This window comes from Aquila chrysaetos, chromosome 6 (genome assembly GCF_900496995.4).
Source record: "Aquila chrysaetos chrysaetos chromosome 6, bAquChr1.4, whole genome shotgun sequence".
Classification (NCBI taxonomy): Eukaryota; Metazoa; Chordata; class Aves; order Accipitriformes; family Accipitridae; genus Aquila; species Aquila chrysaetos.
Genome location: NC_044009.1, coordinates 51,899,978 through 51,913,230, shown reverse-complemented (window position 1 = coordinate 51,913,230; position 13,253 = coordinate 51,899,978). Strand labels below are relative to the sequence as shown.

General features: G+C 41.6%; 1 protein-coding gene across 5 annotated transcripts in view; it reads right to left on the bottom strand.

Moving 5' to 3' along the window:
• The window catches only part of RIF1 (replication timing regulatory factor 1), a 37,079-nt gene extending 24,493 nt beyond the window's left edge, over positions 1–12,586 (bottom strand). For 2 of the 5 annotated variants that reach the window (XM_030019086.2, XM_030019087.2), the window contains exons 1-9: positions 12,372–12,586; positions 10,883–10,961; positions 10,104–10,200; positions 7,385–7,515; positions 6,847–6,941; positions 4,698–4,887; positions 2,226–2,318; positions 1,995–2,133; positions 478–629 (exon numbers count right to left, since the gene is read on the bottom strand). In XM_030019086.2, coding sequence (XP_029874946.1) covers positions 478–629; positions 1,995–2,133; positions 2,226–2,318; positions 4,698–4,887; positions 6,847–6,941; positions 7,385–7,515; positions 10,104–10,200; positions 10,883–10,961; positions 12,372–12,478 — 1,083 coding nt within the window. In that variant the 5' untranslated portion in view covers positions 12,479–12,586. Of the gene's footprint in view, positions 1–171; positions 263–477; positions 630–1,994; positions 2,134–2,225; positions 2,319–4,697; positions 4,888–6,846; positions 6,942–7,384; positions 7,516–10,103; positions 10,201–10,882; positions 10,962–12,371 lie in introns of those variants that run through there. The other 3 variants (XM_041124651.1, XM_041124652.1, XM_041124653.1) reach the window with 3 other exon arrangements.
• Positions 12,587–13,253: the final 667 nt, after the last annotated feature.

Here is a 13,253-nt window from a genome sequence, read left to right as displayed (position 1 = left end):
GTTCACTCCCGTTATAATGTGAGTAGTAATGAAACACCTCCATCATTTTTCCTCTCTATGCATCTTTCTAAATATTTTGTGATCTTTTCAGTATGTTTTCCTATGGCAGACTTTCCAAAGCATACACTTGCACAGCGAAAGGACAAAGCAGTCCTTACATAACGTGCTTACGTTTACTATTGCTGTGCATTCACTTGCTGGAGATCTTCACCGAGATGCTCACATGACATGCAGATAAGCTCTCAAATCTTTTGGAACTTTAAAAAGATTGGACGTATAGTCCCAAGCACTCCTGCTATGTAGAACGCATGCACAGCACACATCGTATTTGGTTCCTTAAGACAGTCTTATTTTAATAATAAACTAGAGAAGGACAAAGCAGGTACAGAATTAGTTATGGTAACAAAGAGGGGACTTAACTTCACACACTCAACATAGGCTAAGTGATCAAGCTATGACTATTTTCAGTTCCGTTACCTGTTCAAAGTTTGCAGGCAGCTGAGGTCCCAGCCTCATGAGTAAATACCACCAGACCTCCAGTTTTGTCAGTGCCAAAGCCTCTGTTCTCACATGGATCGAGCTCAGTGGCTGCATTAGCAATTTCAGCCTTTTAGCACTGCACAATATATCTTGAAGACCAAAAAAGCATATTTTTAAGCAACACAAATAATTAAATCACATAACAACAAAAAAGGAAAATTTTTAAACTATTAGGTTTTTTCCTAATATATTTTAGTTTAAAATTCAATTAATGACAATTTGCAAAACTAAAACACATAGTAAATGCACCAACCTTTCAGACTATTTTACTGCTCTATTGTCTAGAGCAACCCTGGAAATAGCAAGTATTTCATTCCAATACCAAGACCGAAATGAAATCTACTGAATATCAACATAAACAGAAGGAAATTCACTCTTGCTCGCTATGTTAAGAGACTCCTATCTGCCACAGTAGAAGAAAAACCAAACACTTAACACATGTGCATTACCCCTGGATGAGAATGAATGATCTGAAATACAGCATGCTGAGGCTGCAAATGATCATCTACCACTGAAGCAGAACTAGCATAGCATGTCTGGACAGAAGTTTGCACAAGCCTATGCAAGTGTTCAAAGAAAAGAAAAACTTTTAGCCAGCCCAGCAGCATCAGAACCTGTCCACCTGCAATTCATAAGAAACTGCTGACAGAGACTGCTTTTGCAGTATGCAATCCTTATTAGCCATACTGGAACACGCACAATGAAGGCCAGTCGTGCCACGGATTTTATCTTCCAAAAGAATCAAATCCTTTGTTAGTAATTTACGGGAAACAATGGTCAGAACAAATGACTAGTTAATTTACAGGAAACAATGATCAGAACAAATGACCAGATAGGAAACAAATTAAAATGACAATTTAAGTTAAATTCAGCTAAACTAAGAAATGTCCACATTTAGCTTTCTCTTCAGGACACAGAGTAAGGAGAAGCACAATCAAGGTAAAAAATAAAGTGTCTTTTGACACAGGGTAGACTTAAAAGGCTTGTTCAGGTCTCACTTATACCTTTAAATCAACTTTTTTTTAACACCTCTAGAATCCTGAAGCATTGCTATTCCCCAATTAATCCACGCAGTCCAAAATAAGACCTACAAAATGTTTTACTCTCTATTTCATTGCTGTTTGGATCAATTAAAGCATTATAGAACAAAAGTTTGTTTATTTTATTCTATTTATTTCTCCTAGCAGAAAAGTTAAGATAGAACTACTGATCAAACTGTCACTTTTCCTTAAAACAAAGAAACAAACAAAACAACTTGAATTTTATTTATGTATATACACACAGTATATACCACTATGTATATATATACACCACTACGTATATACCACAGATATACTATGTGTATATCCAGTGGTATGTAACATAGTATTAACCACCATTAGACAGAATATTCTCTTCCAGTTATGTAAAGTGACAGTAGTCAAAACAATTCAGGTTAACTTTTTTTAATCTACCTGGATTTAGAGCAAAATTATCTATTAGACTCTTCCATGCAATGAAGGCTATTTTCTTTACCACTGGTGAGCCACTACGAAATCCAAGTTCCTCCAGCTGCAGCAATGAGTTGATAAAACTGCCACTACGATGCAGAGTCTGAAGATAAAGAAGTTCAGAATAAAGATATTTATGTTGTCAAAAATTTCTTCAAGACTCATGACTGTAAAACTTGGTGCTTTTCTGCTTACCTTTCCAAGTAATTTGACAAACAGCGGCCATAATTTTAACACGTAAGTCTCATTTTTTGTAGAAAACAATTTCTGAAGTTCTGAAATTATTTTCTGCAGACAGAAAGAAACATAATTTCTACAAGAAATATATTCAAAGTATTCTAAAAACTAAATACTCATACCAATGTCTGGAGAAACAACCAACCTGGAACTATGCTATTTCTAGATCAGAAGGATTTCATGCTGTACCGCATAGCATTTGCTAATACATCAGTCGAACATTGCTACCATAATTGAAACCAACCATAAACTTCAACTATTCTGATACGCACAACCAAAAAAATCAAAATCCATTTCCTTAAATATTTGTAGTCTAACTCTCAAGTCAAAACACACTGTAACCCTAAAAACCACCTTGTTTGTTTGGGTTTTTTTGTTAACGTACTTAAATTCAGCAGTGAATAAGGCAAAATAGATAAGCCTACAGTTCTGGAAGTGAAAGGGAACATGAAAAGCTTCATCAAAAAGACCAAGGGAGCCGTTGCTGAATAGGGTGGGGAATTTTTTAAGGGACATAGAAAATGCTGAGGTACTCAATGCCTTTCTTGCCTCCATCTTTACCCTCAGGCCTCCAACATCCGTCTCCCATTACCTTTGCTGCTGGGCACACAGGTACTACCCATGGTAGAGAAGAACTGAGTTGGGGACTACTTAAATAAACTTGACATACACAAATCCATCAAACTCTACAAGGTATATCCAAAGGTGTTGAAGGAAAAGGCCAATGACACAACAAGGCCACACTATTATTTCTGGAGAGGTCGCTGCAACCAGTAGAGATCCCCAATGATGGAGTAGGGCAAGACAAATTTTATGCAACCTTCCAAAAAAACCCCCAAAAACCAAAAAAAAACCAAACCACAAAAGAGAGGATCTGGGGAATTACAAGCTAGCCAATCTCACTCCTGTGCCTGGAAAAATTATGGAGCAAATTCCTGTGGAAGCCATTTCTAGGCACACAGAAGAACAAGAAGGTCCTTACAAACAGCCGGCATAGTTTTACTGTGGGCAAAACCTGATTTTCCAATCTGACTGACTTCTATGAGGAAATGCCTGGTTTTGCAGATGCAGGGAGTGTAGCAGATGTTCTCCACTCCAACTTTAGCAAGGCTTTTGACACAGTCTCCTCTAGTGTCCTTGTAGCCCAACTGGGGAGATACAAACTAGTTAGATTACACGGTGTGTGGCTGGACTGTTAGGCTCAAAGGTTGGTGGTTACCAGTTCAGAGCCCAGGTTAAGTGTGCAATTCACAAAGGGTCAACAAGGGCTGATACGATTTAACACAATCGACGGCGGGGGGGGAAGCATCAGTAGATATGCTGGAGGACAGGGGTACCATTCACAAGGATCTTTACAAGCTCGAAAAATGGACTGACAGAAACCTCACAGAATTCAAAGGCAAAGTCCTACACCTGGGATAGATGAACTCCATGTACTGGTACCCACTAAGGACTCACAGGCTATGTAACACCTCTGCAGAAAAAGAAGTGGGGGACAAAAATGTAAATGTTAAATCAGGAATGCGCTTCTGCATACTGGACTGCACTAGCAAAAACACAAGAAACAAGTCCAGAGAACTGACCCCTCTACTTGGTACTCATCAAATAATCTCTGGAACACTATACCAAACTGTGGGCACCAAAGTACCAGAGCTACTGGCAAACTGGAGTGAATTCAGCAGAGGGTCACCACTAAGATGGTTACGGGACAGAGTTCATGACAGAAGAGCCAGGGCTTGTTTAGCTTGGGGTGGGATGGAATATAATTGTAGTCTTCTACTATGTATAGCTTGATTATAAGGAAGAAGCCAGATGCTTCTGAGAAGTACTGAAAGAAAGGAGTGGAGGCAACAGACACAAGTTTCAACAAGGCAAATCCTATTTTTTACCATGAGGGTGGTTCAGCACTGGAACAAACTGCCCAGACAGGCTGTAGAATTTCCATCCCTTAACATATTCGGACCTCAACTGGACAAGGCTCTGAGCAATCTGGCCTTAACTTTGAAGCTAGGCCTGTTTTGAGTAGGAAGCTAAGCTAGATGATGTGAGTTACTGCCGCACCAAGTTCTGCTGATTCTAGTTCGGTAAGCAAATTCTCTTTAAGAGAAAATAAAAGTTTAATGACATCTATGAGTTAATGCTATCAAGACAGGTGCTTGAAGGTCATTTTAAAAAGGCAAATTATTTTCCTGATCAATGATTCTTGTCAGAAATGTAATTGTTTTGTTTTTTTACGGTGGTCCTATATTTACACTGCTGTTATATTAATTTCTGTCAAAACTGCTGTCATCAAGAACTTGGTGTCAACGCACAGTAGCTTTTTCCTGCGCTACCTAGACTATAAATAAAATTAAAAGACCCCCAACCAACCAACAACCCCGATTAAGATTCCTGCCATCTCTAGAAAAAAGGCACAGCGTTTCCACTTACTGTGGTCATTAGGTGCTCAGTGACAGCCGCTACCTCCTGCTGTTTCTGGAGCAGCAGTGGCATGCCCATCTCCAGGGCAGTGGCACCTCGTAACTGCACCTTATGAGCTGAATGGACGACCAGAGGAATGATCAGTTTTGCCCACCTCACAGCCTCTTCTCCCATCTGGGCTGGAGCTTGCTCCATTAAGCTAGATCCAAAAAACAAATATAGCTATTACAAATCTCCAACAGAGATACTGCTCAAACACTCAAAGATAATCTTGGTATCATCAATAAATGCTCTAATTCAACATGTGATTTACAGGAAACCATTCTAAACAATTTCATTTTTTTTTATTTTTCTAAACAATTGTATTTTGACAGTTCACTTAAAACCGCAATGCTGAAGTGTCATTTCAGATAAACCTCTGCAAAAGCAGAGCAGACTGACATTTACAGTTGTCCTTTCTATTCTATCACAACTTTTTGATCGAAAGTGCTGAACTGAGAGCCTGAAGGAAACACACCATACTTCCTTATCAGTGCCCAAGTACAAAGTTTGCATATTAACCACCCCTTGTGTGTTCTCAGCAGTCCAGACCAGCTCCAGCAGGCCACATGTGCTGAAAACAATGTATGCCTGATTTTGAAAAAAACCCCAAACCCTGAAGCAGCACAGGTTTGCACAGACTCAATGTACATTAGCCTGGTCAAGTCTTCTTATCTTATCCCTCTATTGCTGAGCTGTTAAGAGCACAGTATGATAAGCAATTCCATATGCTTACAACCATTCCATATAGAAGCCAATGAGACTTTCAGAAGTGGGAGTACCCAGCATACATTCAAACTGGCCTGTAGGAACCAGGTTGTCTCTAAGTGATGGAATTTTGCTAGTGTCCTCTTTGCCACGGGTATGTCAAATCCCCAACACTACAGCTTAGAAAAGGGTTTGCTGTACTAAGGAAAACTGCTGCGTTTCAAATATTTTATGAAAGCCAGAGGACAAGCACTGCTTAAGAGAACGGTTTCCCATTACATTTGTCAGCAGCCTAACTTCTGCACAAGAGCATTGTCTTACCACTACTGTCAATCAGCCTGAGACCCAGTATCTGTTTAAAGATTATTTGCAGGTACAATTCTTGCTCTTAAGGAGAACTACATTCTTTTTAATAAACACATATAGAATTATTTTTTATATTTATATACACACACATATAAAATAACTAAAAGAAAGCATTTAATAAAACGCTTAATTTTCCAGAAACAACTGTCTACTGAATCTCATATTTGCAAAAGAGGCATTAGTGTACAATTAGCCAAAGGCAAGAAGTTGCTAAATACTAACTAAATGATAATATCCAACTTCTCTGCTACAGAAAATGGGTGTACTAGAATAGAGATAAAATAAGCAGATAATTACTGCTTTAACTATTTCACTTTAAAATGGATTTGCAGTTCAAACCAGATGCAAGAAGTTTAGAGAATACTTAAATAATAGTAAAGATATAAGCTCAACATATTTACTAATAAAGAAATTAAATTAATACTAAGTAAAGATAAAATTTTACTATTCTAGCACTGCTGACCAAACCAACACATTCTTGGTATTGGTCCTAAAAAGTTGCCTTTGGAATTAAACAGTACCCTCAGCAGTGTCATGAGAAACATTGCAGTAAAATTTGTAAAGCAGCACAGAGACATTTTTTAATAAAACCCCATATAACAGCTGAGAATTTCTCAATCAGGTATGTTCTGAAAATGAAAGCTAGGACATAAGAAGGACTTGTGAAGGCAAACGAGACTTTGGAAATAATTCCTAATAAGCCATTGAAAATGAAAGCAATGAAAGTTTATTTGAATATTGACTACTTTCTGTGTCAGAATCAATTGCTGGATTATCATGAAAGGAGTATTTTTCAAGCGAACCGGTTCAGGAGAACCACTGGCAAAGAGACAGAAACAGAGATAGTAGTTCACACAATTTCACTCTGTTCTACTGACTGTAATACAAAACACTGCGGGAAGACAGCCTTGAACATATTGAACAATTCAAAGAGCATTCAAAAAAACTTTCTTTAGAATACTTAGTGCCACTAAGATTTTGTTTCAATAGTTTCCTCCCAAAACTAAGCATCTATTTTAACAATTTAATATTGCAGTGAACGTACCGTATAATAACATTTAGTGCTTCGTATTCAACCACCATAGACTGTACATCTCCTTTAGTAAGTATCGTTTCCAGGGCAGAAATAATATTGGACACCTGAGGATATAAGATAACATTAGAGCGAGCACCTAAATACAAGTATTTCCCCATGAGAAGCTGGAATGATGAAGTTTTGTTTCCCAGGACTGTGCCCTGTGTTTGGATTATGCTCGGTCTAGTTTTAAGGTTAGAGCTTGTCACAAAACAGAGTGGTTTGGACTGCTTAAAGAATCACTCCAACCAAACTGGAATAGTCACAACATTTCTCCCCTATGCTGCTTCACTGGTGTCTAACAGAATTGCTCACATTGCAGCTTCTTCCTCGAGAAGCAATAATTTGTTGGCTCTTTTCCCTCTGTAGCTGCCCTTACGATTTTTCCAAGAATTGGAAAACAACCTTCAGATTCAAAAGCTACTGAGTGGAGAGTGACCAAGAGATTGCACAAGCCTCATCTCCCTAGGAAATCAGACCACACACAAAAAAAAGTGAAGAAACTTACCTCTTTTTTAACAATTTCAGAAGGAAACGCCTGCTTAGAGATCACCCAGAGTGCCCGAGTGCGAGTGTTTTTGTCTGAAGTTTTTACAGCAACACTGTTCACCATTGAAAGCAAGTCGTGTATTTCAGTTGCTGAAAGCAGAATGCACAGCACTCAAATTCTGTTCATGCAATTCCAATCAGCTTCTTCCCAAGTTTCGGGTCATCTTGCTCAGTTAACATTACTAAAGATCCATTCAACTAGAAGTCCCAATGGACATGATTTAATGTCTTAAACATTATTTTTTGGCAATTTTTGGAAATTTCTCTCAAAATAAACTAGCAAAAAAGCTCAACATATATTAATATACAGATACTATTTATGTAGTACATCTATATTACCTCTAAAAGAAACCACAAACCCATAAAACTAGAAGACTATTTTACCTAAAAACACTAAAGATTAAATATTTAATTATTCAAAACTTCTTGAATTTCAAGTGAATTTAGCAGCACTTTGTCTGGTCAATTTCACTGCTATACTGACCTGCATAAATTCATTTTAGAGCCTACAAGAGGCTTTATTATTAAAGAGGGCAGTAGAGCTGTAACTGAGGTAACAGCAAGCTTATTACACAAAAAAGAATAGGGGTAACACAGGACTTAAACGCAACCAGGAACATAGATGGAGAAATCATGTATTCCTTTAAAATACCAAACTAATGATGCCTGATTCCTTGTAAATTTGGGCTTTGTGGGTAAATGATCTCACTATCAGAGAAACATAAACACACATACAGTCCTTTCCTCAATCAAGAGTACATATGGTTTTTGTCTGCTCTCCCTAACTCTCCACTGTTTTCAGGACTTAATTACTTCTGAAACCTGACATTCTCTAACAAAATTGACTGTAATTTATCAACTGGTTAAAAAGTTATGGGGGAAAGGAAGGGGACCACATAGACATTATTACAGATGCCTCATTCTCATAGGAAATCTGGCTAAATTCTGCAGAATAGGAAAGCAGGACACACTGAAAAATTGAGTAGAAGAACTGAAAGAAGCAATTTCAATAAACAGAATGGCAGTCACATGAAAAAGTGCTCTCTGCACATCCCCCCATATGATTTTGTTCTGTCTTGCCTGAGGTCAAGTTTCTCTCTAATAAAGGTCATTCCAGAACACTTGTCCAAGAGTATTTAACACTCCTCCTCCTCAGAAGAAAGAATAATTGACAGCAAGCCATTTGTTATTACGATCTGAAGAGTCACTATAGACTCCTGCACCATCAAGGCACCATGCAAGAGCCAAATCACGATGTATTTCCTTGTGTGCCTACGAAAGGCAACCTTAGCCTAACCACCTTCCACCACCACACAACCTGTCCATCTGACACACACACAGACAGCTGACACTGAGCAGCTTCTGATCACGTTACTGCAACTGGATATGCCTGACCCCTGGAATGTGGAACAGGTACCTCCCGAGGACCAGCCAACTTGGACATTAGCTCTCCCGTATTAACAAAATCCAGTGTTTTTACCTTGACGCATAGCCTCAAGTTCTCAGCAGCAAAACCTTTCATTAAAGGGATTCCTAGGAATGTAGGCCATAAGATTTTGAATTACTTTAAATTAGTTTAAGTTGAAATATTTACCAGCAAAATATTTGGGGTTGGACTAGATGACCTTTTGCACTGGTTTTGGCTGGGATAGAGGTAATTTTCTTCACAGTAGCTAGTATGGGGCTATGTTTTGGATTTGTGCTGAAAACAGTGTTGATAACGCAGAGATGTTTTCCTTACTGCTGAGCAGTGCTTACACAGAGCCAAGGGCTGTTCTGCTTCTCACCCCACCCCAGCAGCGAGTTGGGAGGGGACACAGCCAGGACAGCTGACCCCGACTGACCCAAAGGATATTCCAGACCATAGGACGTCATGCTCAGCACATAAAGCTGGGGGAAGGAGGAGGAACGGTGGGACGTTGGGAGTGATGGCGTTTGTCTTCCCAAGTCACCGTTAGACATGATGCAGCCCTGCTTTCCTGGAGATGGCTGAACACCTGCCTGCCGATGGGAAGTGGGGAATGAATTCCTTGTTTTGCTTTGCTTGTGTGTGCAGCTTTTGCTTTCCCTATTAAACTGTCTTTATCTCAGCCCCCAAGTTTCCTCACTTTTACCCTTCAGATTCTCTCCCCATCCCACTGGGAGGGTGAGCAAGCAGCTGTGTGGGACTGAGTTGCCAGCTGGGGTTAAACCACAACAGCTTTAAAGGTCCCTTCCAACCCAAACCATCCTATGATTTAGTGTAACAACTAGAAATCACCAGGTAAAGGCTGGAAAACACTACAATGCATACCCAAATTCTACAAACAAAAAAAACCCTGTTCATTCTTTTTCCACCTGGACATTTTTTTTGATTACTAATTCCACAAAACTAATTACAGTACCTAACTGCTACCGCAGCATTTAATGAAACTAGAAGTTAGTAAAACGGTATTAGCATAACAGCATGAAAAAAAATTTACAGTTTTTTTGTACAAGATGGAATTAGTGAACTGATCACACTGCTCATACTAGAGACAAAACCACTGCACCACTTGGGAACTGTAAACTTTGTCAAAATTAAAGTATATGGTAATAAGGACATGAAGAAAGAACTCCGAGATATAGATATATATATATAGACACACAAACACACATACACACACTACCAGCATCCACACTGAAGTTTGCTTGCTTACCGGGTAATTCAGATGTAGTATTTGAATTGAAAACGCAGAATCCTAACGCCTGTAATGCTGCATTACTTAGCTCTGTATTTTGACTAGAAATGTGTGCCTGAAAAAAAGCAATGCACATAAAGTCTCAGTTTACAGAAGTAGCTGTGAAGTATTGTCTCAATACCAACACTTCTGCTCAATGAAAAGAGAGCTGTCAAAAGCAAACACTTGATGAAAAATGCACCATTATAGGATACTCTTCCTGATTACATACACTCCAAATCAATAAAACCATTTGAGGTTCTGAAGACATTTTTGTTCTCTGAAATTTAGACATCCTTACTGAAGTTCTAAACATCCAAAGTTCTACTTCTTCGCTTGTTATGTACTATCACCTGACTCTCCAATTGTTTTTAAACATCTAAAACAGTAGGGAAAAAAAGATGGCCAAGAAGAGTCTTTACATTAATCTTCAAAAAAATTTTACATTTACCACATATTCTACATCCCCAAAGTCCATCTAAAGGCAGACAGAACACAGTATCCTTTCTGGCTGGAAGATTAGATTTGACTCCATCACACTGCCTGAACAGATCCAAGACCCTGTGTTTTATTTTTTCTGTAGTAACTTCTAATAATATGGAAGATATATTTTGCCAACAACCCCTTACTGCTACGTCATTAGCTTGGATTCTTACTAAATGAAGTCAAGTTCGAGTCTTACAACGGCCACTGACCTTGACCACCTAAATGTATCTTTGTTCACTGAAGTGTAGAAAACCGAATGGAAAAAGACATACCTTAAACACTTTGCAAAGTTGAGGAAAGTGTCTTCTGACATCTGCAACGAATTCTTTGCTTTCCTCACCAGTCAAGCGACTTCAAGGAGCAGAAGGGAAAACAAGTAATATTCACAGGTTAAACATGTTATAATTGACATAACTTTAAATTTTTAATACACAATTCATTACCTAGTATAGAACCGTTTCTTTCCTTAGAAAGCTAAAATACGACACTGAAGAAATTAAAGAGCAAAAATGCCACTCACCACATAGTTAGCCTAACATATCAGTAAAGTATTGTGTTATAAAGCACACATGTCCTAGTATATTAGAAAAAGTGAAGTGACTAATGACCCATTTTGTGCTTATGGAGCATAAAAGAAAACATTAAGGGCTTTCATTTTTTGTCAACTGTGATAAAAACATTAAAAGTTAATATGCAAACTTTAAATGACTGCTGAAAATTAGACAAACTTTCCACAAAAACATATGAGCTTAAAAAGCACATTCCTCAAAAGCAGTTCTAGAAGGCAGGCTCCCCCAAAATTCTGGTTTAACAACTAAGAGTGATGACTTTGCACATATCTGAAGAACATCCATATAGAAAAGCTGTACTTGTCCTACAAAATGTTAACAATCAGTCTGACATAGCAAAAACCAACCATATTAAGCACCATCATCCAGAAGGCAACCTGAGAAATCTATTGTCGCTTAACACTATCTTTAAGCTAGCACTTCTTTTTTGTCAGTTATTACTGGAAACCTGTAAAATCTTACAGTGTGATCAATATTGCTGACATGTAAGCAGCTACAGCTTTAAAAGGTAGTACAGAACCAAAAGACAGGAACTCAAGGGAGATACTGATGGAAAGAGACGCTGCCTTTGCATACGCTAACAAATTCGAAAGAGCCAGGTAAAAGCAGATCCTCATGGTTAAGAAATACCTTCCAGAAAGAAACACAATTAAGAGAAGACACGATCATTCCCAAACGCGAAAAACCCAGCCTTTCCAATCACAAAGCTGAAATGCCAAGTCTTTTTCCAGTCAGGAAAGAAAAAAGTTACTACTTCCCAACATTCCCTCACCCATCTCCGCAGTTTCCCCAGGAAATGCACAAGGAGAGACTCTGGGATGAGCAGGCACCAAAAAGACGCCGCCCCCCCCCCCCCCCCCAGGCCCGCACGTTTCCCGCGATCTCCAGCCAGCGACCACGCAACCCCGCGCCCTGCAGCCCTTCCCCATTTCAGGCCGGGCAGAAGCTTCGCTCCGCCGCGGCAGCAGCGGCTGCCGGGGGCTGACTCTCCCCCGGCCCGGGCACACGCGGACCGAGCCCGCCGGGCCTGCGGGCTGCTCCCCCCCCCTCCCCGCTCCGCTCCGGCGAGGAGCCACACCGCCGGAGGGCGGCCGCCGTCCCCTCAGGCAGCGCGGGCCTCCCCGCTCCCCTCACGCCGCCCCCGCGGCCCTGAGGAGGCGGCCGTGAGGAGGCGGCCGCGGCCCGCACTCACTTGACGATAGTGAGGTGCGCGTCGGTGAGGTCCCCCGGCGGGGCGGCTGGGTCTTCCAAGGTCTCCAGCAGGGGCTGAAGGCTGGAGCAGGCGGCGGGAGCGCTCATGGTGCGGCGGGGGCGGGCAGCCCGGTGCCGCCAGCCCCGAGGCCAGCCGCCGTTCGGCCCTCGCCGCCTAACCGGGCTAAGATGGCGGCGCGCGGGACTGGCGGCGCGCGGGCCCGGGCTCGGCCGGCCCAGCCAATGGGAGCGCGGGGAGGAGGGGCCGGCGGCCGAGCCGGAGGACATCGAACGGCGTCGCGCGCCTTCTCCGCGCGCGAGGCGGAGCGCGGAGCGATGGATGGCTTCCCGCGCCTTTCGGGCACCGCCCCGCCCCTGCCCACGGCGGGCACCGCCCCTCGCCGCCGATTGGTGGAGGCGGGGGAGGGAGGGGGGGGGGGCGCGAGGGGCGGTCGCTCACCTCAGGCGGTAGGGCTGCGAGTTCGGTTCTCCCCTCAGCCCCTTCAACCCACAAATCATTTATTTGTGACTGGAAAATAATCTCCAGACCTCCCACAGCTGCTCAGCGGCTACAGTTGAGCTCCAGCTTCGCAGAAACCTGCCTGCGTAAACCTGACATTCCTTAAGACCCGAATAGGTGGGTCGGTGCTGTGAGATGTGTAGCCCCGCGGCCGTTCCCAGTCGGGTTTTTTTTATGACGGCCATTTAACGAGGGGTCCCCGAGTAGATGCGGGGTTTCCAAATGGCGGGGAAAAGCGAGTGCAACAGAAAGTGACCCGGGGTCTTTGCGCCCCGCCATGGCTGCGGCACCAAGCGCTGCCCGACGTCCATCACCGCCGTCGTCTTCTCTGGGCGGGAGACGTTAGAGCTTGGCCGCGCACGA